The sequence below is a fragment of the Tachyglossus aculeatus genome, chromosome 9 (assembly GCF_015852505.1).
Source record: "Tachyglossus aculeatus isolate mTacAcu1 chromosome 9, mTacAcu1.pri, whole genome shotgun sequence".
Taxonomy (NCBI): Eukaryota; Metazoa; Chordata; class Mammalia; order Monotremata; family Tachyglossidae; genus Tachyglossus; species Tachyglossus aculeatus.
The window spans coordinates 22,723,149-22,747,390 of NC_052074.1; the positions used below are offsets into that span (position 1 = coordinate 22,723,149).

At 41.2% G+C, this 24,242-nt stretch overlaps 1 protein-coding gene across 2 annotated transcripts in view; it reads left to right on the top strand.

Annotated features, from left to right (window-relative positions):
* Window positions 1-24,242, top strand: part of HADHB (hydroxyacyl-CoA dehydrogenase trifunctional multienzyme complex subunit beta) — a 30,511-nt gene that overhangs the window by 4,848 nt on the left and 1,421 nt on the right. For both annotated transcript variants that reach the window (XM_038751429.1, XM_038751428.1), the window contains 14 exons: window positions 1,904-1,977; window positions 2,064-2,105; window positions 3,174-3,273; window positions 4,674-4,718; window positions 5,641-5,740; window positions 9,610-9,697; window positions 14,558-14,745; window positions 16,334-16,514; window positions 18,730-18,851; window positions 19,740-19,819; window positions 19,901-19,948; window positions 21,671-21,758; window positions 22,961-23,035; window positions 23,906-24,070. In XM_038751429.1, coding sequence (XP_038607357.1) covers window positions 1,911-1,977; window positions 2,064-2,105; window positions 3,174-3,273; window positions 4,674-4,718; window positions 5,641-5,740; window positions 9,610-9,697; window positions 14,558-14,745; window positions 16,334-16,514; window positions 18,730-18,851; window positions 19,740-19,819; window positions 19,901-19,948; window positions 21,671-21,758; window positions 22,961-23,035; window positions 23,906-24,070 — 1,389 coding nt within the window. In that variant the 5' untranslated portion in view covers window positions 1,904-1,910. The remainder of the gene's footprint in view (window positions 1-1,903; window positions 1,978-2,063; window positions 2,106-3,173; window positions 3,274-4,673; window positions 4,719-5,640; window positions 5,741-9,609; window positions 9,698-14,557; window positions 14,746-16,333; window positions 16,515-18,729; window positions 18,852-19,739; window positions 19,820-19,900; window positions 19,949-21,670; window positions 21,759-22,960; window positions 23,036-23,905; window positions 24,071-24,242) is intronic.

Genomic DNA, 24,242 nt, shown 5'->3' on the forward strand with positions numbered 1-24,242 from the left:
GGCAAAAGAAGCTTTGGTTTTCCTTTTCACTGTGGTGGCAAACCATTTTTCTAATTCTGAGTTTGGTTTCTCCATAAAGATTTAGTCCCAGCCTTTTCTGGTTTAATGAGATTTTACTGTATTAATAGTATTTATTGAGCACCTCCTGGATATAGTCCACTGAACTAAGTGGGTCACCCACCATTCTGAACTAATCCTACCCCTATGTTGCCTTATTGATATTTATGACAGCTGAGGGGGTAGATTAGCAATCAGTGGTATTTTTGAGTGCTTACTGTGGGCAGAGCACTCTACTGAGTTCTTTGGAGAATACAATACAATAAAGTTGGGAGACACATTCTGTGCCCAAAGTGAGTTTATGGTCTAGAGGGGGAGATCTGTTGCCCTCTTTCTAGTTCCCCAGTTGCTTGTGTATTGCAGCTTTCTTATTTATGAAAATGATCTTCAGCTACTCCCAAAGTCAGTGAGTTTGTTATCCCCTGGATCCCTGTATCTGGGGATTAGGTACTGAATTTAATCTGACTGGTCTTTCATCTGTTTGTTTTCCCAGAAAGTGTCACAGGACAATCTACCTTGGGGTCCAACTTTCCATTTTTGAACTTCTGGGCAGGGCTTTGAAGAGCCAGGATAAGGCGGGATTGAGGAGGCAATAGAAAGAGGGTTGAGATTGGGGAGAAGAGAAACGGAAGAAGGCCCGTTGCCACTGCCAGCTCCAGACATGGAAACAGCAAGCATAACGACCGTGAAGACTGTTTTCACAGAGGTTTCTTAGTCACCTCGGTGATTCTGGAGCCTGGCCACTCATCCCCAGAGCTTTGCCCAGGTTGTTTGGGCAGTCTAGGTGAGGCAGACATTGAGTTTGTCCTCACTGTGCACCTGGGCTAGGCTGTGAGCCCACTGTTGGGTAGGGACTGTCTCTATATGTTGCCAATTTGTACTTCCCAAGTGCTTAGTACAGTGCTCTGCACATAGTAAGCGCTCAATAAATACGATTGATGATGATGATGATGAGAGGCCTGTCCTGGCTCCTGGTCCTGGTGAGGAGGACTGGAACCTTGCAGGTGCCAGGGCACTGCCAAGCGACTGCATTGCCCGGTGGGGGCAAAATGTGGCCATTTTGGCTTCTCTTCCGGCCCCTTTCCAGCTCATCTGGCAGTGTGGCCTAGTGAAAAGAGGATGGGTCTGTGAGTCAGAGGACCTGGGTTCTAATCCTGGCGCTTCCACTTGCTTGCTTTGTGACCTTGAACAAGTCACTTTACTTCTCTGTGGTCAGTTACCTCATCTATGAAAGTGGGATTAAGTCCTCCTACCTCCAACTTGGACTGTGACTGTGGACACAGGGGTTGTGTCCAACCTGATAAACTGGTATCTACCCCGATGCTTAGAACAGTGCTTCACACTGAGTAAGCGTTTAACAAATACCACTAAAAAAAGACAAAACACTGGTCTGTCTTATCCAATAAGCCATGTGCGCTTAACTAATGACTTCACATGATTGGATGGTAGCCCTCATCCTCCCCATAGAGTTAGCATCTCTTCTGTAGTCTTTAGTAATTAGGTTCATCATTTAAGATTTATGGGCCTCAATCAGGAGTACCAGCTGGAAGCTGTATGATTTTGCCTTCAGAAGTTCAAGAAACACGAAACCTAAGAAGCACCTTGTGCCTCCAACCTCTCTCCCAGTTGCAACAACCAAAGCTGTATCACATTTTATAACTGTGGGTGGGTAATGAACCTACAAGAAGGGTTCCCTGTGATCAATGGGAACAAAACTTGGTTGGGAATCCTCATCTGGAAGGTGGAGAACCACCAAGTGTGAATTACTCAACTTTTTATGTTATTATGAGATCATCTTTAAAGTGTTCAAATTTAACTAGGAAATTTTTTTGTTCCTCTCTTTTAGATTCGAAATGACTTCTATATTGAGTCACTCTTTCAGAAACCTCCCCACTGCAGCAAAATGGGTCCTCAAGTTCTGTAAGTTTAGTGTTAATTTTAAAAAATGATTTAAGCATAAAAACTCTTGGATTGAATAATGCATTGCTTAATCATTTGTTTTCCAGCTGCAAGACCGCTGAGTTGTTCCTTTCAGCTCCAAGCACCAGGTACAATTCTGTAATTATTCTTTTTTAAAATATGTATTTTTACAAAGTTTCCAAGGGCTGTATATATTTGCACCTAACTTCTTACTTCTCTGAGAAAAGGACCTCTATCTGTTAAGTGCATTTGAGCCCAAATGCACATGGCATACACTAGATGCCATAGTAAGAATTCTCCCAAAATTTGCATTCAAAAACAGATATTAGACAATGTGGATATACAGTTAATAAAAGTAACAGTGCCTTCCAGAATACTTTCTTTCACATTATCTCTTTCATCCTCACAAGAGATGGGAAGCTGGTATTATTATTTATTATTATCCCCATCTTATGAATAAGGAAACTAAGGGTCCAGGAAACTAAGGGACTTCATTAATATATTAGTTCAGGGGCAAAGCAGCCTTCTGGGCCCCAAACTGTGCTTTTTTTTAATCTTTGGGAACAAGATTCCTCCATGTAGACAGGCATCCAGCCACTCACTTATGGTGAATTTTTTAAAAAAAACCTTCTTAATGAGTTGTGTCCTTGGTGCTCACTGAAGTTTAGCTTAATGGAAATTTGACATCCATTTCCTTGGGTGCTCAGGAGCTCACATGAATACCCCCAGCTGCAGAGAGATATAAATGGATGAAAAAAGGACAGACAAGTAGGTGAAGAAGTCATTCATGTGGGTGTTATGGAAAGGGCTGGGAAGATGAGGTCTAGCAGTAGAAATTTTCACAGGGTATTTGTTTCATGCTTGAATGGTATTCCTCTCCAATGGCACTCATCTCCAAAGATAGATATTGTCAAAATATGGAGAGGAAAGAAAAGATGTCAAGAGGTCCTGAAAGAATGAACAAATGTCGTGTACATTTTATAGTTGGGATAGCCTCTGTTTACTTTTTTTTTCCTGCTACCATAGCAGTAATAATTGCTAAGAATTCTTAGAAATCAACTTTCCAGCTACTTGAAGAAGACTAATTGATGACATGGAGTAGTTCTTTCTGAGTTAGACATTTTGAGATCCTTTGGTGTAAATGGTGCTGTTGACGTATTTTAATTTTAATCAATGCATCTAAATTTTTCTTGAAGCGGTACAGACCAAAACCAAGAAGACTTTAAGCAAGCCTAATGTGAAGAACGTTGTGGTAGTCGATGGTGTTCGCATTCCGTTTTTGTTGTCTGGAACTTCGTAAGTATAAAATGATAGTGGTGTTCTTTGCTTTATTTAAGTTGCTTCCCACCACCTTAAAAAACGTTCATCTGAAAGATCAGTGGAGGATTTGGACAGTTGAATGAATTAGGCATCGATAGGGCATCGAGCCAAGTAAAATGACTGTTTGGTTCAGTGCTAGTGAGAAGCCAATCTGGTTCCAATCAAATCCTCTGATTGTGGATCCAACTGGATCATCCCAACTCATTTCTGCCTCCACGTTGCCAGGGGGACCAGGCCATTTCTGGAGTAATCTTAGTGGGTCCGAATAAACCAGATGTCTGGGTCTGGTATAGAGAGGCTCAATTGCTTGTCTAAGTAATACTGAGGACCAACATAGCATTTTGGGGAACTAGGAAGGCCCAGAGTGGAGCTGAGCACGAACCCACAGGATTCAGCTGAAATTGGACCACTCTTGGATATGCAGTGTATTTAATATCTAGTCAGTACATCCTGCTCTCTGTTGGTCTCTGAATAAAGCTGAGGTTGACCAGTAAGAAGGAATAGTATCCCTAATGAATTTAGGTGCATAGGCAATTTAGCAGTGCTGAAAGAGGAATGAATGGACAGTGTGAAAAGAGAAGTGATGTAGGTAATGGTAATAATGGTGGAGTCTCTCAGAAACGATGGATGAACTTCTATCTCATCACAGAGGCTTAAGGACTGAGGGACTGAGTACTGACGCAAAATAAATTGATGACAGCGATGGTAGTTAGCACACTGCCCTCTGCGTTTTCTCGTCCCTGCCAGCCGTATTTTTTCTTCAGAGCAGAGTGCAACCAGAAAGTAGGCAAGAGGTAGAAGTGCAAGGTCACGTAAATGTAAATGATCAGTTGGCCTTCAGGACTGGACTATTCCCTTCCACTCGTGTTTGAATTTCAAAGTGTTTGGAGGGGGAGTAATTCCTCATATCCCACATCTGTCCCACACTTGCCTAACGGCACATCTAAAAAGGGGGTAGGAGCATAAACTCACCCCTCTCACTTCCTTAATGAGCTGGGGAGAGAACGGTGTTCATCTACCAGCACTACTTTTAGTACTGCAATAGTTGTCAGGAGCTGGTAATGGAGCCAGGGGGCTTCCATAAAAAGAGGGAGGGTTTTGGCTGGCCACGTGGAATCTGCAGGTGTGTAAATCCTGCCGATATGAGTAAAGGGAATGACCTGGAATGACGAAATTGGGGTTGAACTAGGTATTTAATTTGCTTATTAGAAAACACTCTTACCATCTCATTAGGAGTTGAGGAAGGTAGCCTAGGATCACTGCCCACATCCTAGGTTATCTCTTTGGGTATTGCATATTCTAAATAGAATTTAAAATTGTAATTTCACAAAAGTCACTAGCCTTGAATGTGAAAGTAAGTGTTTCACTCTCCCCAGATATAAAGATCTGATGCCTCATGATCTCGCCAGAGCAGCACTTACGTAAGTACATTCATTTTCACAGTGGAGCTTATTACATTAAAAGTGACTTCCAGCCTGGCAGCCTTATTCCCTTCAAGGCCCTACTGAGAGCTCACCTCCTCCAGGAGGCCTTCCCAGACTGAGCCCCTTCCTTCCTCTCCCCCTCGCCCCCCTCTCCATCCCCCCATCTTACCTCCTTCCCTTCCCCACAGCACCTGTGTATATGTATATATGTTTGTACATATTTATTACTCTATTTCCCTTCCCCACAGCACCTGTGTATATGTATATCTGTTTGTACATATTTATTACTCTATTTATTTTACTTGTACATATCTATTCTATTTATTTTATTTTGTTAGAATGTTTGGTTTTGTTCTCTGTCTCCCCCATTTAGACTGTGAGCCCACTGTTGGGTAGGGACTGTCTCTATATGTTGCCAACTTGTACTTCCCGAGCGCTTAGTACAGTGCTCTGCACACAGTAAGCGCTCAATAAATACGATTGATTGATTGATTACTTGGTCTGCCTACGCTTGTACCCCCTCTTCTCCTTTTGCCCTCTCTTCCCCCCTCCATCCCTCTTTCCCTCTCTCCATACTCCCCTCGTTCCGAAATTTGAATGAAGTGTCTGTTTTCAGAAAGTAATCGAATAAAAGTTATTAGCCTTAGAAGTATGCTTTGTGACTAGAACTCGAGAGCCTTTGGGTGACAGGCCAAGACTGCTGCTGCAGTGGTAGCCAAGAGAGGCAGCTAAGGGACTCTTTGGGGACAACATCAGCCACTCGGCTTTGTGGTGACATCTTCCTTCTCTCAGTACAGCTAGAGGCGAGGGTAAAGCTCCAGCTCTAATCTCCTCAGCTAAAGGACTGTTAGATTTAGGCTTTGTCCCTCTGCGTTACTACTTTGAATATAAAACGTTTATTTCTGATTTCTCCTCCCAGAGGGTTGCTGCATCGTACCAGTGTCCCAAAGGAAGTTGTTGACTACATTGTCTATGGCACAGTTATCCAAGAAGTGAAAACGAGCAATGTTGCTAGAGAAGTAAGTGAAATAAATCTACAGTATTAGGGAACGAGAGTTATCTAGTTAAAAATTTTTAATTGGGTATTAAAAGTAATAAAGGCTAAAAATAGTAATGATATTAAATGGTTAGGTAGGGCTCTATTTTAACTAGATGGAGTATAAAGTAGCGTGTAACTATACCTTGAATTTCATTTTTCCAAAGCACTTTCACATCACATTTAATTTTGTTTCGTAACATCTCTGAGGTAAGAAGAGGAGATATTCTTTTCTCCATTTTACAGATAAGGAAACTGAGGTCCCAAGGGGCAAGTGATTGGCCCAAGATCCTAAAAGAAGGGACTGGCAGAGCTGGGGCTAGAACCCAGGCTTCATGGCTTCCCAACTCATGCTAATGCCACTAAGCCTCATTGTAAAATTTAGAGGAAAGCAGCTTTTAAAATATGAAATATTATTTTGGGGCCCAGTTCATCTAAAAAGAAAGTTTTTTGTAGACATAGAGCCAAATAATAATGATGATAATAATGAATAATTCAGAATAATAATAACAATAATAACAACAATTCTAAAGTAATGTTTGGGCTGATCTAGAAAATACTACGTTGGCTATCCTACATATTGTGCAGAGACAGATCATTGCAAAATCAATCAATCCTAATGGAGATTCTGGTTAATTTAACAGTGTTAGGTGTGTTGACTTAATTATTTGGCTGTTTTTGGAGTTTTAGGTTTCGATATCATTAACAAAAATTTTTTACAGCTTAGTACTCCACTTATCATTTGTGACAGTTGCTGGCAATTTATTTTTATTTTTCAAGTACTTCCATAAGCAGGTGACACCCAAGAGGCCAAGTTTAATTTTAACTTCCCGAGTTTAATTTTAACTTCTTGACATGTTTTCAACTTTACACTATTTGGCATGATGCCATCTCCTTTTGTTGTGGCAACTATAGAGACTAACGGGACTTCTGTTATTCCTTAGTCCAGACTCTTATTTCTAGGGTTTTACATTCAGGCGACAGTAACTATTTTTGCGTAAACTGAGGTGGGGAAAAAGTGGCCTTAGGAGCTGATCTTAGCATATGAACTATGTTTCCCGTGGCTGACTTCGAGTGTGCTAAATGTTGAAGGTTCTCCCAGCTTTCAGGCTAGCGGTAAGGGGAAGAGGAAGGTGGATAACCCTTTCCCTGCCCTCCTCCTGCCCTTGAGTTCTTTTTTAAGGAACAGAAGCAAGGGCCTGACCAGCCACAATGTACACGTCATATGTGCGATCATGTTTAAGAGGTTCAGCAGGGCAAGCATTTTTGGCTCATCCAGGCTTCCTCCTGCCCTGATTATGGGTGTGAATAGTTATTTGTGAGTGAGGGCAAGTCACGAGCATTCAGTTCTGTAAGGCTGTGTACTCTTGCATCAAAAAGGCATAATAATGATATTTGTTAAGCAGTGGGGTGGATAGAATATCAGATTGGAGCCCATCCCTGACTGTCTCTTAAGGGTCAAAAATGACCTGACCCCATCATCATCATCATCAATCGTATTTATTGAGCGCTTACTATGTGCAGAGCACTGTACTAAGCGCTTGGGAAGTACAAATTGGCAATATATAGAGACAGTCCCTACCCAACAATGGGCTCACAGTCTAAAAGGGGGAGACAGAGAACAAAGCCAAACATACTAACAAAATAAAATAAATAGAATAGATATGTACAAGCAAAATAAATAAATAAATAGAGTAACAAATATGTACAAACATATATACATATATACAGGTGCTGTGGGGAAGGGAAGGAGGTAAGATGGGGGGGGATGGAGAGGGGGACGAGGGGGAGAGAATATCAGATTGGAGCCCATCCCTGACTGTCTCTTAAGGGTCAAAAATGACCTGTCTTCAGTTTTATAGATGGGGAAACTGAAGCTCAGAAAAGTTAAGTGACTTGTCCAGGGTCACACACCAAGCTAGTGGCAGAGCTGGCACTAGAACCCGGGTCTCCTGACTTCGAGGCCCATGCTTTTTCCTCTAGGCTACGCTGGCCCATCATCTTTATCAGTAGGTACCGTAAAAAGTACTTCGTCACAAGTTCCTAAGTACTGGGCTCGGACAGCTGATGACTACTTAGAGGAAAGATAAGGAGGTCTGTGGGCCCAAGGTGCCCATACCATTCCTTGGGGAGGTGCCCTGGAGCCCTAGGGGGTTCTCTGGAGGCTGATGGAAAAAGCATGCCGTGCTTCTTCCCCTCCATTCTACTCAGGTTTGCAATTGATTCCTTAAATAGAAACATATAAACCTGGTATCTTTGGAGAAGTCCCAACTGTGCTTCTGTCTAATGGCCTTAAGGACAAAACAGCAAGTACTGGGCCATGAGTTCTTATTGACATTGACCCATGTGCTCATATGTCTGTTCTGAGTAAGTGTCCAGAATTATCCCTTCCATGGCTTTTAGAGGAGAAGCCCCCTCCTCTCTTTCTTCTCATCATCATCAATTGTATTTATTGAGCGCTTACTATGTGCAGAGCACTGTATTAAGCGCTTGGGAAGTACAAATTGCTCCTCCCTCTTCCGTCTGGGTCTTGGGTGAGAAGGGCAGGGGCCTGGTCATATTCATTTTTGCCATTTACCACAGGGCTTAAACACAGTGTGACACAAAGTAGAAACTCATGATGGGGTAGACTTTTTAAGAAAGGGAAATTTGGGGGGACATAGGTGGAAAAGTCTCCCATGATTACAGATAAAAGCATTAAGAATGGGTGAAAGGACTGTTTTTTTCTACTACTATATTTCTGACACCGTATATGACACAGTGCCATTCCCCAGAGTAAGAGAGTGTTTCTTCTTTTGGCAAAGCATTGTTTCAAGCATCCTTATTATGAAATTTCTCATATTGTAAGTTCTAAATATTTTCCAATAAAGTGAGTCTATTTTGATAATCTTGTGAATTATAATCAATCAACCAATCAATCGTATTTATTGAGCGCTTACTATGTGCAGAGCACTGTACTAAGCGCTTGGGAAGTACAAATTGGCAACACATAGAGACAGTCCCTACCCAACAGTGGGCTCACAGTCTAAAAGGGGGAGACAGAGAACAGAACCAAACATACCAACAAAATAAAATAAATAGGATAGAAATGTACAAGTAAAATAAATAAATAAATAAATAAATAGAGTAATAAATATGTACAACCATATATACATATATACAGGTGCTGTGGGGAAGGGAAGGAGGTAAGATGGGGGGATGGAGAAGGGGACGAGGGGGAGAGGAAGGAAGGGGCTCAGTCTGGGAAGGCCTCCTGGAGGAGGTGAGCTCTCAGCAGGGCCTTGAAGGGAGGAAGAGAGCTAGCTTGGCGGAGGGGCAGAGGGAGGGCATTCCAGGCCCAGAGGGCATTCCAGGCCCGGAGGGCATATCTAAAACTAGATATGATTAATCATAATTTGTACAATGCACAACACCAAGCAGGCATTCACTCAGCACTACAATTGCTATCTTACATTTTGAAAATTTTCATATATAAAGCTACCTGATTTTTTTATTAAAAGCATTCTTCCAGAGGCTCTATGCAGATAGATTTGTAAAGATTTTCCAAGCTAACAGAGTGCTCCAAGCTTGGTTTCGATGCAGAAAAAATTATATCAGAATCATTTGCTAGTTATTTTATTTCTATTATCCAGGTATGTATGGTGTGCTGTTTTATTTTTACTACAATTTAATAATAATTGTGGTATTCGTTAAGTGCTTACTATGGGAAATGAGCACTTATTTCCCAGAGTATTGAAGTGGAACCCTTCCTAAATCATAATACATATAAACAGTAGATGTTCATTAAACCTTTCTGTGGTACAAATATACTGTTGATATCTAAATGCTTTTTTTTTCCTTGCTTTTATATAGGCTGCCCTTGGAGCTGGCTTCTCTAATAAGACCCCGGCCCATACAGTCACCATGGCTTGCATCTCTTCCAATCAGGCCATGACTACTGGTAAGTTTGCCCAAAAGCGCAGGGGATCTTAATTATCTAAGAATCCCAGTTTTTGAAGCTCACTTTCGTCCATTTTTAAGAATCTTCATGTAAAGATTGTAAGAATTTGCTGTCAGGAAAAGGTAGGAATAGAACTCAGTACTGCTGACTTCTGAATTTAACTTCTGTTCATCAGAAATTTTGACCCATTTTCCCCTTTCCCATTTCCTTTTCCGTGTATAAAATTTAACTACCATCCTCGGGGGAGACTTCTGTGGAATTATTAGGTTCATCAGCAGAGAGAGATAAATGATCAAGCATTGACAGCATTCATTTTTTGAGCATCTGTGCCAAACACTGTACTCTGGGATAGATAGAGAGTATTCAGTTTTGACAAAGCCCCTGTCCCCCACGGGGCTCACAGTCTATATAGGAGGGGGGATCGGGCATTGAATCCCCATTTTATAGATGAGGAAATTGAGACACAGAGAAGTTACGTGACCTGCCCAGGATCAGAGAAGGCAAGGAGTGGAGTCAGGAGTAAAACCTTCTGATTCCCAGGCCCGTGCTCTTTCCTCTTGTCAACACTACTCGCAGAGCACTGTACCAACCTGCTATGAAGTCTGCTTTATTATGTGTTTGGGGTAGAACGCTTTGGTGGAATTAGAGAGTGTTTATCAAGCAATCATTTGGCTGCTTCCTGCACTTGTGCTTTCATATACACTCACCATCAACCCTTGTAAATATTTCTCTGTCTTCTCCGTTCCAGTGTAAGCTCCTTGTGGGCAAGGGTATATGTGAATATTTCTGTTGATTCCCAAGCACTTGATTCAATGTAATGCATTCAGTAGGTGTTCACTAAACATCATTACTACTGCTACTTCTACGGGAATACGGATTTTCATAACCTCCATATTATAAGTAAACGTATGTTCTAGGGACTTGATGGCTTGGTTTTGGAGTTTATATGTCAGTCCTTGCCACTGCTTCTTATACATCACCTGACCTTGATCAGACCATTTAATATGTGTGGAGTGGGAGTAATCATCATCATCATCAATCGTATTTATTGAGCGCTTACTATGTGCAGAGCACTGTACTAAGCGCTTGGGAAGTACAAATTGGCAACATAATCTACAATCTACATTTTATCTGCCGAGTCAGGATTGCCATACTCTGGCTCATGAGCCTGAAGGTGGCATATGAGACAACTTAGCCCAGGACACCTACAGTCAGTCAGTTGAATTTATTGAGCGCTTACTGTGTGCCGAGCACTATACTGAGCACTTGGGAGAATGCAACCCAACAATATACAGACATTCCCTGCCCACAATGAGCTTACGGCCTAGAGCGGGAGACAGACATTAATATAAATAAATTACAGATTTGTACATAAGTGCTCTGGGGCTGGGAGGGAAGATGAGTAAAGGGAGCAAGTCAGGGCGACACAGAAGGGAGTTGCAGAAAAGGAAAAGAGGGCTTAGAGAAGGCCCGTTGGAGGAGATGTGCTTTCAATAATTTTGAAGTGGGGGAGAGTAATTGTTGGATTTGAGGAGGGTGTACTCTCCCAAGCACTTAGTATAGTGCTCTGCACGCAGTAAACGCTCAATAAGTATGATTGAATGAATAGGAACATAACAGGCCTTCCAGGCTAACTTGGCTGCAGCCGTAATGGCACTTTCCCAAGCTCTCCCTTTCAGCCCCCTATATACTCAGCCAGATTTTTTTCATCCCTTTTAATTTTTTTTTAGTTCACCTCCTCCATGAAGCCTTCTATTATTAACCGAACTTGAGCCTTCTGAGCCACTATTTCCTGTATGGCCAACCATTCTCTACTGTGTCTTATTTGGCCTTGGACTTATATTTTTGTTTTTATGAACATGTGTGTATGGGTTCTTGATATCACTTCTCATTTCCATTTTGGATTATAAAGTTTGTGAAGTCAGGAACCATAGCAGCGACTGCTGTAATTTTCACAAGTTGTAAATGTTGACAGTTGTAATGAGGGGTAGACTGAGAGAGAGAAGGAACTATAGGGAAGTGGGAAATGTGTTCATGAGCGAGGGTTCTCAAATAACATTTAGGAAACAGAATAAAAGTGGAAAAAAAAGTCTTGCTTGTCCAAAAAAGTTTTCCTCTGTAGACCATGAGCTCCTTGTGAGCAGGAAATCATGTTTACTAACTCTTTTTAAGAACAAATTCCATCTTGGCTGAAAAAATATGATGTTTCTCCAATTGAATGCAGTTTTAAAACATCGGTGATTTTAAGGCTACATCAAAAAAATTACCTTGCCATGGCTATCAAAAGTTCACTGTATGGGCATGGAATGTATCTGTCCTGTTGTTATATTGTACTCTCCCAAGTGCTTAGTATCGTGCCCTGTGCACACTAAGCGCTCAATAAGTATGATTAAGAGGGTGGTCAGTTTCTAGCAATGTTTGTTATTTGCCTGTGCCAAAGTCAATTTAATGTCATCTTAGTAGTGAGAAACAAAGATGACATTAAATTGACTAGTAGTGAGAAACAATGAGGTTCTCTTTATAGGTCATCCTCACTTCTGCCCAATCAATAGTACTTATTGAGCACCTACTGTATGCAGAGCACTGTACTAAGCACTTAGGACATGTGACTACTATCCTGAAGGAACTTGCAAACTAGCAGAGTAGGCTAACTAAAGTAAACTACAGGTAGGAAGAAGCAATGGTGTATAAAAATGATGTACAGTTGGCAACTCCGTCAGGTTCCCACCCCACTCATTTCACCTGTTCCTTCTTTTGCATATGATAAAAATGCAGTTCTAAACATTTAATTTCTGTATTAAATATCTGCTAGAGATGAACAACAGATGCCCTTAACATCTCTTGTTCACATCACTGTCCCTCTTGGAGAGAGAAGATACGAATCATGCCTGTTTAAGTTCGTTTTGTGTGGTAAATAGTGTAGCACCACACCCAGCACTTAATGGAACAAAGGATTTTCTGCTATGTCTTGGTTATTATTCTGTACTCCAATTCTGCAGAGCTGTTCCCTGATGCTATTTCAGTGATTCTCTTAAAATACTTATCTTCATTCAGAACTGTAATCTCATCTTTGTTTTTATGCTGTGATTGAATTTGCTTAAACCATATGAGGTTGCATTAGAGTTTCTGAAGAGGAGTGCTGGCTCCTGGTTAATTACTAATCTCTCAATTTGCCATGCCTTATCACTCAGGGCAAGCATCAGTGTCTCCCAGCTTGTACCCCAGATAGTAGCATGCCAAGCTATTTTGGCTGTGCTGGAAGCCCTGCATATTTGCAGGGCCTCTTCCACTTCAGAGTTGCATCTACAGAATCTCATGCCATAATTATTATTTATTGAGCGCTTATTGTGTGCAAACCACTGTACTAAGCACTTGGGAGAGTGCCATGTAACATTAGAAATATTCCTTGCCCAAAATGAGCTCACAGTCTAGAGGGGGAGACAAACATTAATATAAATACATAAATCAATTACAGATATAGACATTTCAGTGCCATCAAGCCAGGCCCTGGCTCCACAGGGGTCTCTTGAGCAGCACCAGTGGCAATCGGTCCTTCAGATTTCCCAGTCCCCAGCCAAGTTCCTTATGGCATCCTTTCTTGGTTGCTAATTCCTTCTTAGGGCATGTCCTGCATATATGTCTTTAAAAGTGTGATTAATGGCAGTGCAGGGAGATTGCGTACTACTTAAATTCCACACTAGCCCTTAGATGATTTTTGAAGTGTAGAAATTCCCACCTTGATGTGCCTCAATAAAAATATCAGATCACTTGAAGCCCTTTCCGTTTATGCCAGGGTTTAAGATCCTCAAGGGTAGAGATCATATCTATTACTCTTATACCTGTACAAATTCTATGTATAGTGCTCTGCACTGGGTAAGTGCATAATTAATACTGTTGATTCACTGGCATTTTGTAAAATTGCTTTTGCCTGCTCCCATGTTTTTTACTGTCTGGATCCAGATTTCCTACAACTAGTTCCACACCTCCAATGCCATTAGCTCTCCTTGGAATGACCTCCTTCCTAAATCCACCATGTTCCACTTCTGTCCTCCTTTTAGTGCATGCAAGAAGCCTATGTTTAAATGGAAAGTAGACTGATTATTCTAACTGCACAACTGAAAGCACTATACAGCAAATCTTATTAATATATAGCTACTTAGGTGTTGCTATTACGTGGAAATTTTATCTTGTGTCTCATGTCTTATGTTTTCCTATGGATAGTTCAGCATTTTTCTACTTAATGTGTTCTGTGTGATCATGTAAGCTCATTATGGGTAAGGAATGTGTCCACTAATTCTTTTGATTGGACTCTCCCAAGTGCTTAGTACAGAGTTCTGCACATAGCGCTCACTAAATACCATTGATTGACTGATGTATTTTATAATGATCCAGAACCATGTCTGTTTAGCTTATTTTGGATAGCACCACACGCACAAAAGGTACTTGCTAAGTATTGTTCGGTGGTCATGATAAAGTATAAGAAACCTGCATAGCAAAACAAAAGAAAATAGCCTTAAATCTCAACAGGAGGAATTTTGTTTGATATAAAGTTGTTAAATAATGACAGGAGAGGTTATGGAAGCTCCATCCCTGGAGATCTCTAAATCAGTGTGACTTTGAGGGTAGGGGATGTCCTAGAAGACATTTTTCAGCACTATGGTTCTGTGAGGTTTTTTCAAAAATGTTGTGATTTTATTCATGTAATTTTGGGTTTTTTTGAAACAATTAAAATTTTCACCCTATTTGGTGTCAGCAACCTTTACAAAAACTGAAGTTTTTGCTGTGTCTCTCTTCAAGCATATGTCTTTACTGTTTTCAGTGACAAATAAAACCAAATTGAAATTATCAACTCTCCTGTAGGTTTTGGTTTGATTGCTGCTGGCCAGTGTGATGTGGTTGTAGCCGGAGGTGTGGAGTTAATGTCTGACGTGCCCATCCGTCATTCTAGGAAGATGAGGAAGCTGATGCTTGACCTTAACAAGGCCAAGTCCCTGGGTCAGAAACTATCTACAGTCTCCAAATTCAGAATGAATTTCCTTGCACCGGAGGTAAAGTGTTTTTCAAACTCTGTAGAAATTGCTTGCTCTGCCCACAATAAGCTCTCAGTAAAGGGTAGAATATCCAGTCAGGAATGCCAGGTGAGCCTTAGTCCTCAGACTTGAATCAGTCGATGAATCAATGGCATTTATTAAACACTTACTGTGTGCAGAGCAGTGTACTGAGAAGCAGTATGGCTCAGTGGAAAGAGCAAATCCCAGCTCCGCCAATTGTCAGCTGTGTGACCTTGGCCAAGTCACTTAGCTTCTCTGTGCCTCAGTTACCTCATCTGTCAAATGGGGATTAAGACTGTGAGCCCGCTGTGGGACAACCTGATCACCTTGTAACTTCCCCAGCACTTAGAACAGTGCTCTGCACATAGTAAGCACTTAATAAATGCCATTATTATTATTATTACTAAGTGTTTGGGAGAGTACAATAAAACAGAGTCGCTAGACAAGTTCCGTGCCCACAACGGGCTTCAGGACCAAAAAGCTGCTCAGTGAAATTGGTTATAGAGTTAGTGGCTTATGCAGTGCCACTCATACTCTCTCACCTGTTCCAATCATGTTCCCTCTGGTCAACTAGAAAGTCAATGGGCAGGGGGGCCGTACATGGTGGAGCGTGTGTGGTTTTTGCCCATGTTAGCCAACTAGAAGCAGAACTAGCCCAAGAACACAGGTATGATTTCCCAGAGCAGTGCTCTTCCTTTTGAGCCAAAAGCAGCGCTGCTCAATAAATAGGGATGGTATGGTAGAGGTACTTGAATAATGGTACGTCCTCCCCCTGGCCTGGAATGCCCTCCCTCCGCACATCCGCCAAGCTAGCTCTCTTCCTCCCTTCAAAGCCCTACTGAGAGCTCATCTCCTCCAGAAAAATAATAATAATAATGATGGTGGCATTTATTAAGCGCTTACTATGTGCAAAGCACTGTTCTAAGCACTGGGGAGGTTACAAGGTGATCAGGTTGTCCCACGGGGGGCTCACAGTCTTAATCCCCATTTTACAGATGAGGTAACTGAGGCCCAGAGAAGTGAAGTGACTTGCCCAAAGTCACACAGATGACAACTGGCGGAGCCGGGATTTGAACCCATGACCTCTGACTCCGAAGCCCGGGCTCTTTCCACTGAGCCACGCTGTGGCCTTCCCAGACTGAGACCCCCTCCTTCCTCTCCCCCCACCCATCCCCCTGCCTTACCTCCTTCCCCTCCCCACAGCACCTGTATATATGTTTGTACGTATTTATTATTTTACTTGTACATATTTACTATTCTATTTATTTTATTTTGTTAATATTTTTTGTTTTGTTGTCTGTCTCCCCCTTCTAGACTGTGAGCCCGCTGTTGGGTAGGGACCGTCTCTAGATGTTGCCAAGTTGTACTTCCCAAGCGCTTTAGTACAATGCTCTGCACACAGTAAGCGCTCAATGAATGAATGGAAAATTAGGAAAATTTTCTGCTTTCTGATATTTGGCGAAGCTGTGGGTTGGGTTTTCTGATACTTTTATTTACAGTTCAGTCAAAGAGTATATCAAAACTAGGTGTCCTGTGTGCAGGTGGGTGGAATCATTGACTGTGTACTTCCTTCTTCCCTGCCTAGCTCCCAGCCGTGGCCGAGTTCTCTACCAATGAGACTATGGGACATTCTGCAGATCGGCTGGCGGCTGCATTTTCTGTCTCACGTTCAGAACAAGATCAGTATGCTATGCGGTCTCACAGCCTTGCTAAGAAAGCCCAGGATGAAGGCCTGCTTACTGACATCATACCCTTCAAAGTACCCGGTAAAAGAATGCAAATCAAACAGGGGTTGTCATATTCAGAATTACTCGCTTTTTGAATTACTCACTCTGCACACAGTTAAGCGCTCAATAAATACGATTGAATGAATGAATGAAATGTCTTGCTAACATTTCAGAAACGCAGATCATAAACAGCCCCATCGTTGGGAAGGTCAATGGTTCATCTGAACGCATGGCTGTCAATATACTTCTAACATCCATAATTTTTTCTTCTTATTCATCATGGACCTAGCACATAAATCTGTGTAGATTCTTCTTGAAACTTTTGATATTTTCAGCCTTCCCAGGTCCTTCTATTTCCTCTTCATTTTACTAATATTTTTATAGTGCTTATAGCATTCAAAACCCTCAACTAGTGCTGGGGGAGTAAGAAAAACAAATCAATGAGGACAGACATTTATAGTAATGAATTCCACATACTGTCTATTTTATAAATGAAGCTTTGTTTGTCTTGAACGTACCAACTTCATGTTTCAGTTTCTGTCTTCTGTTCCAGGGTTGCGAGGGACTGGATTTCTAGAATTTTAGTAGGAGTCAGAGCGGAAATCCGTAGGTGCAACCTAGTTTCTAATCAGTCAGTAGTATTTATTAAACACCTTCTATGTATAGTGCCCTGTACAAAATGCTTGGAGAGTTCAGTAGAATTAATAGACATGTTCCTTGCCCAAGAAGGAAAAGGTGATGTGTATATTAGTGCTGGATATGTTCAAAAATGCTTTAGGAGTGGTGTGCATACTTAAGCGCTTAGGTGCCACAGAGGTGCTGATGAGGCAGTTGGGGCTTGTAAGCAGTGGAGATTAGAAATTAATTGGAGATGTCTGAAGGACATGTGATTTCAGAAGGTCTTTAAAAATGGGAAGAGCTTGTTTCTGTCGAATTTGTCGTTCCTGGAAGATAGGGAGCAGGGAGGAGGTATGATTGAATGAATGAGCAAGAGGTTGGTAGCAGGAGAGACGAGAATTAGGTATAGTGAGAAGGTTAGCATGTGAGGCTTGAAAAGTGCAAGACGGGGTATAGTGGCCAGACCAATGGGAAGAAATATCTGTTTGCTGAGGAAAGGAATAGATAAACCATGTGAGGTTTCTGAGACAGTGGGGTGTTGTATGCAGTACAGTAGTATTTTAGAAAAATGATCCAGACAGCAGATCGAAGTTTGATCTGAAAGAGGAGACACTGGACACAGGGAACCCAGTGAGAAAGCTGATTTAATAGTTAAGCAAGTATATGACAAGGGTATGGGCCAGTGTATTGGCTGTTTCGTTGGAGGAGAAAGGAAGGATTCTGCAAATATTGTAGGGGGAAAACTGGCAGAATTTGGCAACAAAGTGAATATGGGGGTCGAAAAAGAGGATGGGATCAAAGATAATGCCAGAGACCAGTGGTGTAGTACAGTGTAGTATTGTCAACTCCAATGTAGCTGGAGGAGATGATTTAGGAGGAAAGATGAGTTCAGTGTTAGACATGGATATTGAAGTGGTATTCATGTGGAGATGTCTTTCGGGTGAGAGGAAATTCAAGATCGCAGTTATGGGAGAGAAGTTTGGTTATAGTGGGATAGATTTGGGAGTCATACTGTGTAGAGGTAGTTGAAGCCATGCGGGAGTAGATGAAAAGTGAGAAGAGAAGAGGACCCAGAACAGAGCCTTGATGGGCACCCACAATTATTGGGTAGAGGAGGAGAGACTGGGAAGGATCACTCAGAGTTATGAGAAGAACTAAGAGAGAATTGTGTCTGGCATGGTGACAGCTATGGAGGAAAATTCTCAAATCAATCCCCAAAATCTTCCCATAATGAATTTCCAGCCACCTCTGGTTGTACCATCATACATTTCCAGTTCACAATCAGCAGTTCTGACACCAGATCATTCAAATACACAGATTCCCTTGAAACTTAATTTCAAAAGTTTCCTCTCCCCTCATTTTTCTTTTAAATTCTAGAAACATCTATTTTTTTTTAAAAAAATTCTGCTTTATATAATCTGCATCTGAAATATTTTTCAAGTAGAAAGCCTATTCTAAATATATATTGGTCTCCAAAATGTCATAGTATTTCATCAAGAAATCAATAATTTGGCTCCTTGCGTTCTCTTTGAAAGCTCAATGTACTTTTATAATGTTTCTCAGAATCCTGTGGTATACTGTTCTGCTTTTGATGTTTAGATTCCTTTGTGATTTAAAATGACATGTATTTTCACAGGGAAAGACACCGTTACTAAAGATAATGGGGTTCGTCCTTCCTCATTGGAGCAGATGGCCAAACTGAAGCCTGCTTTTGTCAAACCTTATGGCACTGTCACTGCCGCTAACAGTTCTTTCCTGGTAAATAAAATGACATTTGTATTTATATAATTAAAAATAACAAAACAATACAGGAGAGCGAGAATGGGCTATAGTAGTGTGTAGACCTGCCAGCCTTCAGTCATAACTTTGATTTCAGTTTTTTTGAAATCCAATAAAATTTCAGTGAAGTTAATCACCCCATAAATGAATGCAGCTGGAGCCAGGATTTTCTCTCTTTCTCCCGTACCTTTGTAATTGTGGGTGAGCTCTTTGAAATTTTCCAAGACACTTAATTTTCACCAAGGTAATGTTCCCTGGCAAATCCAGACTACAGAGGGACACTAGCAGATAGAAAGTCTCTGAGTTGAGTTGTAAGGTGAAAAGAGCAAAAGACGTTTATCATAGAGTCTTGTATAAGATCTAAATGAGAAAAAGATTGAAAAATTCTTCTTTGAGTGACATACTGATAATTCCAAGATGCAAAACGTAAGTGATGAGGAGCTCAGTAAGTCACTCTGCAGAACAAACTCTTATAGTATTGCTTGCTCCTATTTATAGTTTTAGTGTCTGACTCCCTCAGTGGATTGTAAACTCCTTGAGGGCAGACATCACATCTGCTGACTCTTGTACTTTCCCCAGTGCTTAGTGCAATGCTGTGCTCACAACAGGTGCTCAATAAATGCTAGGGATTGATTAAAAGAACTAACCAGGATGGCTGTCGTTCTTGATTTAATTCTTGAAAACAGGAAAGCTACTTGAGCAGCCAGTAGGAGATGGCAGCTTTATGGGAAATGGTCATCCACTACTAGAACTCAAGATTCCAAGTAGGGAAAGAAAAGAAATAGCAAAATAAAGGAAGTGAATTTTATCAAAGCAGATTTCAACAGACTATCCCTGTGTGTAACTGTTTTTCTGTTAATTTTTCAGACTGATGGCGCCTCTGCAATGTTAATTATGTCGGAGGAAAAGGCTCTGGCTATGGGATATAAACCAAAGGCATATTTGAGGTAGAATCAAATGATTAACTTAATTGCTAAGTGATTCCCTTCCTTTTGCTCTTGATGCTAACAGTGTGTTTTCCTTCCTAGGGATTTTGTATATGTGTCTCAGGATCCAAAAGATCAGCTTTTGCTTGGGTAGGTATAAGTAAATATCCTTTGGAAACAGTTAACCTGTTTAATACAAATCTCAAGTCCAAACATTTCACTCAACATAAAAATGCATGAAACCTTAGCTAATGGAACCCATGTGCTGCCCTGACAGTAGGAAGAACTATTGTTAAATCATTGAACACATTTGTTAGCATTCTTTGGGCCGATAAACAAATCACAACATCTCAAATGAAGAGTGGTGGGGTAATGGTGACTTTGTCTGGGAGTGCTGATCGACAGGAAGCTGAACAGAGGTAACTAGATTGCCTGTTGACTAGCTTCTCTCCATCATCAATCGTATTTATTGAGCGCTTACTATGTGCAGAGCACTGTACTAAGCGCTTGGGAAGTACAAATTGGCAACATATAGAGACAGTCCCTACCCAACAGTGGGCTCACAATCCTCTGCAGCATCTTGGGTTGGCATCAGGATTCAATCAGTCTGTGGTATTTATTGAGTGCTTACTTGGCAAAGCACTGTACTAAGCGCTTGGGAGAGTACAGTGCAACTGAGTTATACTGTTCTCTCCCAAGTGCTTAGTACAGGAGCTTACAGTCTGGAAGGGAGTCGCGTAGTCGAGACTCAAGTGGGACTGTGCCCATTCACCTGCCCCAAGACCCTTAGCACTAAGGGGCTATTTACGGGGTAATACATTTCCCTTCAAGGCCCTACCGAGAGCTCACCTCCTCCAGGAGGCCTTCCCAGACTGAGCCCCCTCCTTCCTCTCCCCCCTCCATCCCCCCCACCTTACCTCCTTCCCTTCCCCACAGCACCTGTATATATGTATATATGTTTCTACATATTTATTACTCTATTTTACTTGTACATATCTATTCTATTTATTTTATTTTGTTAATATGCTTGGTTTTATTCTCTGTCTCCGCCTTCTAGACTGTGAGCCCACTGTTGGGTAGGGACCGTCCCTATATGTTGCCAACTTGTACTTCGCAAGCACTTAGTCCAGTGCTCTGCACACAGTAAGCGCTCAATAAATACGATTGATTGATTGATTGATCTGAGGGAGGCTGTTCTCAGCTCCTTTAGGTTCAGCTCCAAAACACTGAGCTGACACAGCTCACTTAGAGAAGCAGTGAATATTCAGATGTTAACAGGTCTCTTTGGAGGCTTGATTGTCAATTCAGTGGTTTGGAATCTCAAGTGTTTGGATGATCTAGCGAGGTACGCACCCTGGGAGACACTATACATTTTCACTCGGGATCTTGTCCCAAGGCTCACTTATGGACTCTACACTTGGCAGCAGTGTCTCCCACCACTTCCAAGGAAGCTGAAGGCTCAGGTCATGTCTGTGAGTCCACTGTTGGGTAGGGACTGTCTCTATATGTTGCCAACTTGTACTTCCCAAGCGCTTAGTACAGTGCTCTGCACACAGTAAGCGCTCAGTAAATACGATTGATGATGATGTGCCTCTCCAGATCCATTGAACAAGCAGCCAAATTCCTGGGAGATTCATGGACCAATCCAACCAAGAATGCAGTGAGCTGAACGGCTCCGAAGCTTGGCTCATTTACTTTGTTTGGACACTTTGGTGATATCTGGGCCAAAAAGTAAATTGATTTTTTTTTTAAAGAAATTAAAAGTTTAACATTCAGCCCTCTTTAAAACTATTTGTGGATTAGGTGTAAGAAAGGGGAGTTGATGGAAAAGTAAAAAATTGAGCTTTCGTGTCCTTTTTTTTTTCCCTTTAGCCCAACATATGCCACTCCAAAAGTACTGGAAAAAGCGGGTCTGACGATGAATGATATTGATGCATTTGAATTTCATGAAGCTTTCTCAGTAAGTCTTTGCAAAGAATATAAGTTAGAGGGTCTTATATAAAATGTGTTTTTATTTTAAAACCAATATTCTTTTAAAAAATTCCTTCTTGAGATTTTTACCCCCTTCCTTTTGAAGGTGGATTTTGACCTGCATTTGCACTGAATTATAGTCATGTACCCTTTTTGTCTGCTCTTTTTGGGGCAGACACTGCTCAGGTCTAGGAAGAAGAAAGCTTTTTAATTTTTTTTTTTTTTGTTTTTTCATGGTATTTAAAAAACTTGCGATACAAGGTAATCGGTAATCGGATACGGTACCTTTCCCACTTTTGGCTCACAGTCTTAATCCCCATTTTACAGATGAGGTACCTGAGGCACAAAGAAGTGAAATGACTTGACCAAGGTCACCCAGCAGACAAGTGGCATAGCTGGGATTAGAACTCAGGTCCTCTGACTCCTAGGCTCTTTCCACTAAGCCATGCTGCTTTTCTGTTATGACAACTCATTAATATAGTCTCTCAAAGTATTGGTTTGTTATTTAAAAAATGATTTTTCTTATGAGCATTGGAACCCAGTTTTTTGCACAACAAAAATGAGTGTATAAACCAAATGAGTGCATAGCAGGATCTACGGAGGAGGGCACAAAAAAGTTTGTTTTTTGGTTACAGTCACTGCCTGATTCTTAGTAAATAACCCAGAGTTTGTATCCAAGGCAGTTGTATTTCAATGGTATAGAAACCAGAAAAGAGCACAGAGACATTGTTTCCTAATCCCAGGCTACAGTTTACCCCAATCAACTGTCTTGCAGTGTGTACTGTTAATCACAGAGGCACCAGCTGAGAGTGTGGATTGCTCAGTGCAAACCATCACCACTACTGAAAAACAACTCTTAGCAAATTTCCCCTTCCTTTTTTTCCTATGTTAAATATCATCAGTTTTTAAAACTATTTTCTTCTATCAAAGGTCCAATTTTCCAACCCTGTAATAATTTTCTCTGCCCTTCTGGAGTCCCAATCATGTAATCCTATTTTCAACATAGTATTTGTTATTTTATTAAAGGCATGCCTCATGCTGAGTATGGTGAGTGGAAATTTTTCTTAGAGAGGAAATCACTATGGGAAATATTTTATTCCAAGGAAAGTTCCAGTATTGAGTATGTGATACCAGTTTGATGTTGACTCTTTGTGTCATTATCATTAGCCCTTAATTTATTTTCCTTCCCAGGGTCAGATCTTAGCCAACATGAAAGCAATGGATTCTGACTGGTTTGCACAAAATTACATGGGCAGAAAATCCAAGGTAAGGATATAATGGAAGGATACTGGATTGTAATAATGCTTCCTGAAAACTGTACTAAAGAAGTTGCTCAATATCTGAGAAGTTGCAGTATTATTCTTCAACAGAAATGCTACATTTTTCATATTTTTGTCATTCTAGTAATGGCAAAAGTTAAAGATATATAACATCATTTTAGCTAGTTTGCAGGATGTATATTTAATTGTATACTCCTGTTTACTAATGACATGAATGCAATGTTTTGTTTGAAACAGTTTCATGCACTTCTAAATTCATGTGCACTGTCTGATTACTAAAACTATTCAAGACCTTTAAGCCTGGATAGATTTTTTTCTTGAATTCATTCAGTAATATGTAAGAAATACATATGGTGTGCAGAGCACTGTTACTAGTTTTTAGGTGGAATTACAAAGGAAGAATGACAGACTCTGGCCTTTGAGGATCTTAAAACTTGAAATAAGGTGAAAATGCATTCATAAAATATTAGGCAAAAAGTGCAAGTGTTGGGCATTGGAAACAAAAAGAAATTAAAGGTACAACTATCAGAAACCAATGCATGTAGACTCAGAGACATTACTAGGTGATAGAGGTGTTGCTTGATTGGCATGATCAAGATGGGGTTAATCCAGGAAAGCATGGAGGAAGTGGGTTTTTAGCAATATTCTGAAAGTGAGGGGGGCCATTTGGTTTTGGGGAGAATTAGGTAGAGAACCATCCCGGTTGGGAGACTAGCACGTTCATTGGCTCAAGATGGGGAAGCGACGTGAGGGACAGTCAGGCCGTGAGTTGAAAGTACAAGCAAGGGGCATAGGCAGGATCATAAGATTTGATAACCTTATCCTATCCTTGTCCTTTTGTTCTTGGATGTGATAGGTTGGAGCCCCTCCGTTGGAGAAGTTTAATAATTGGGGTGGATCCCTGTCTTTGGGACATCCCTTTGGAGCTACTGGCTGCCGGTTGGTTATGGCAGCTGCCAACAGACTAAAGAAGGATGGCGGACAGTATGGTATGGTGGCCGCCTGTGCGGCTGGAGGACAGGTAACAAAGTTGGACCAAGTTGTGCAGGGGTATTCTTGCCCACGGTCACACAGCAGACAAGTGACAGAGGTGGATTTAGAACTCGGGTCCTTCCGATTCCCAGGCCTGTGCTCTGTCCACTTGGCCACACTGCTTCAATCCCTAGAGGATTGCTTTTCCTCTATTAGTCACT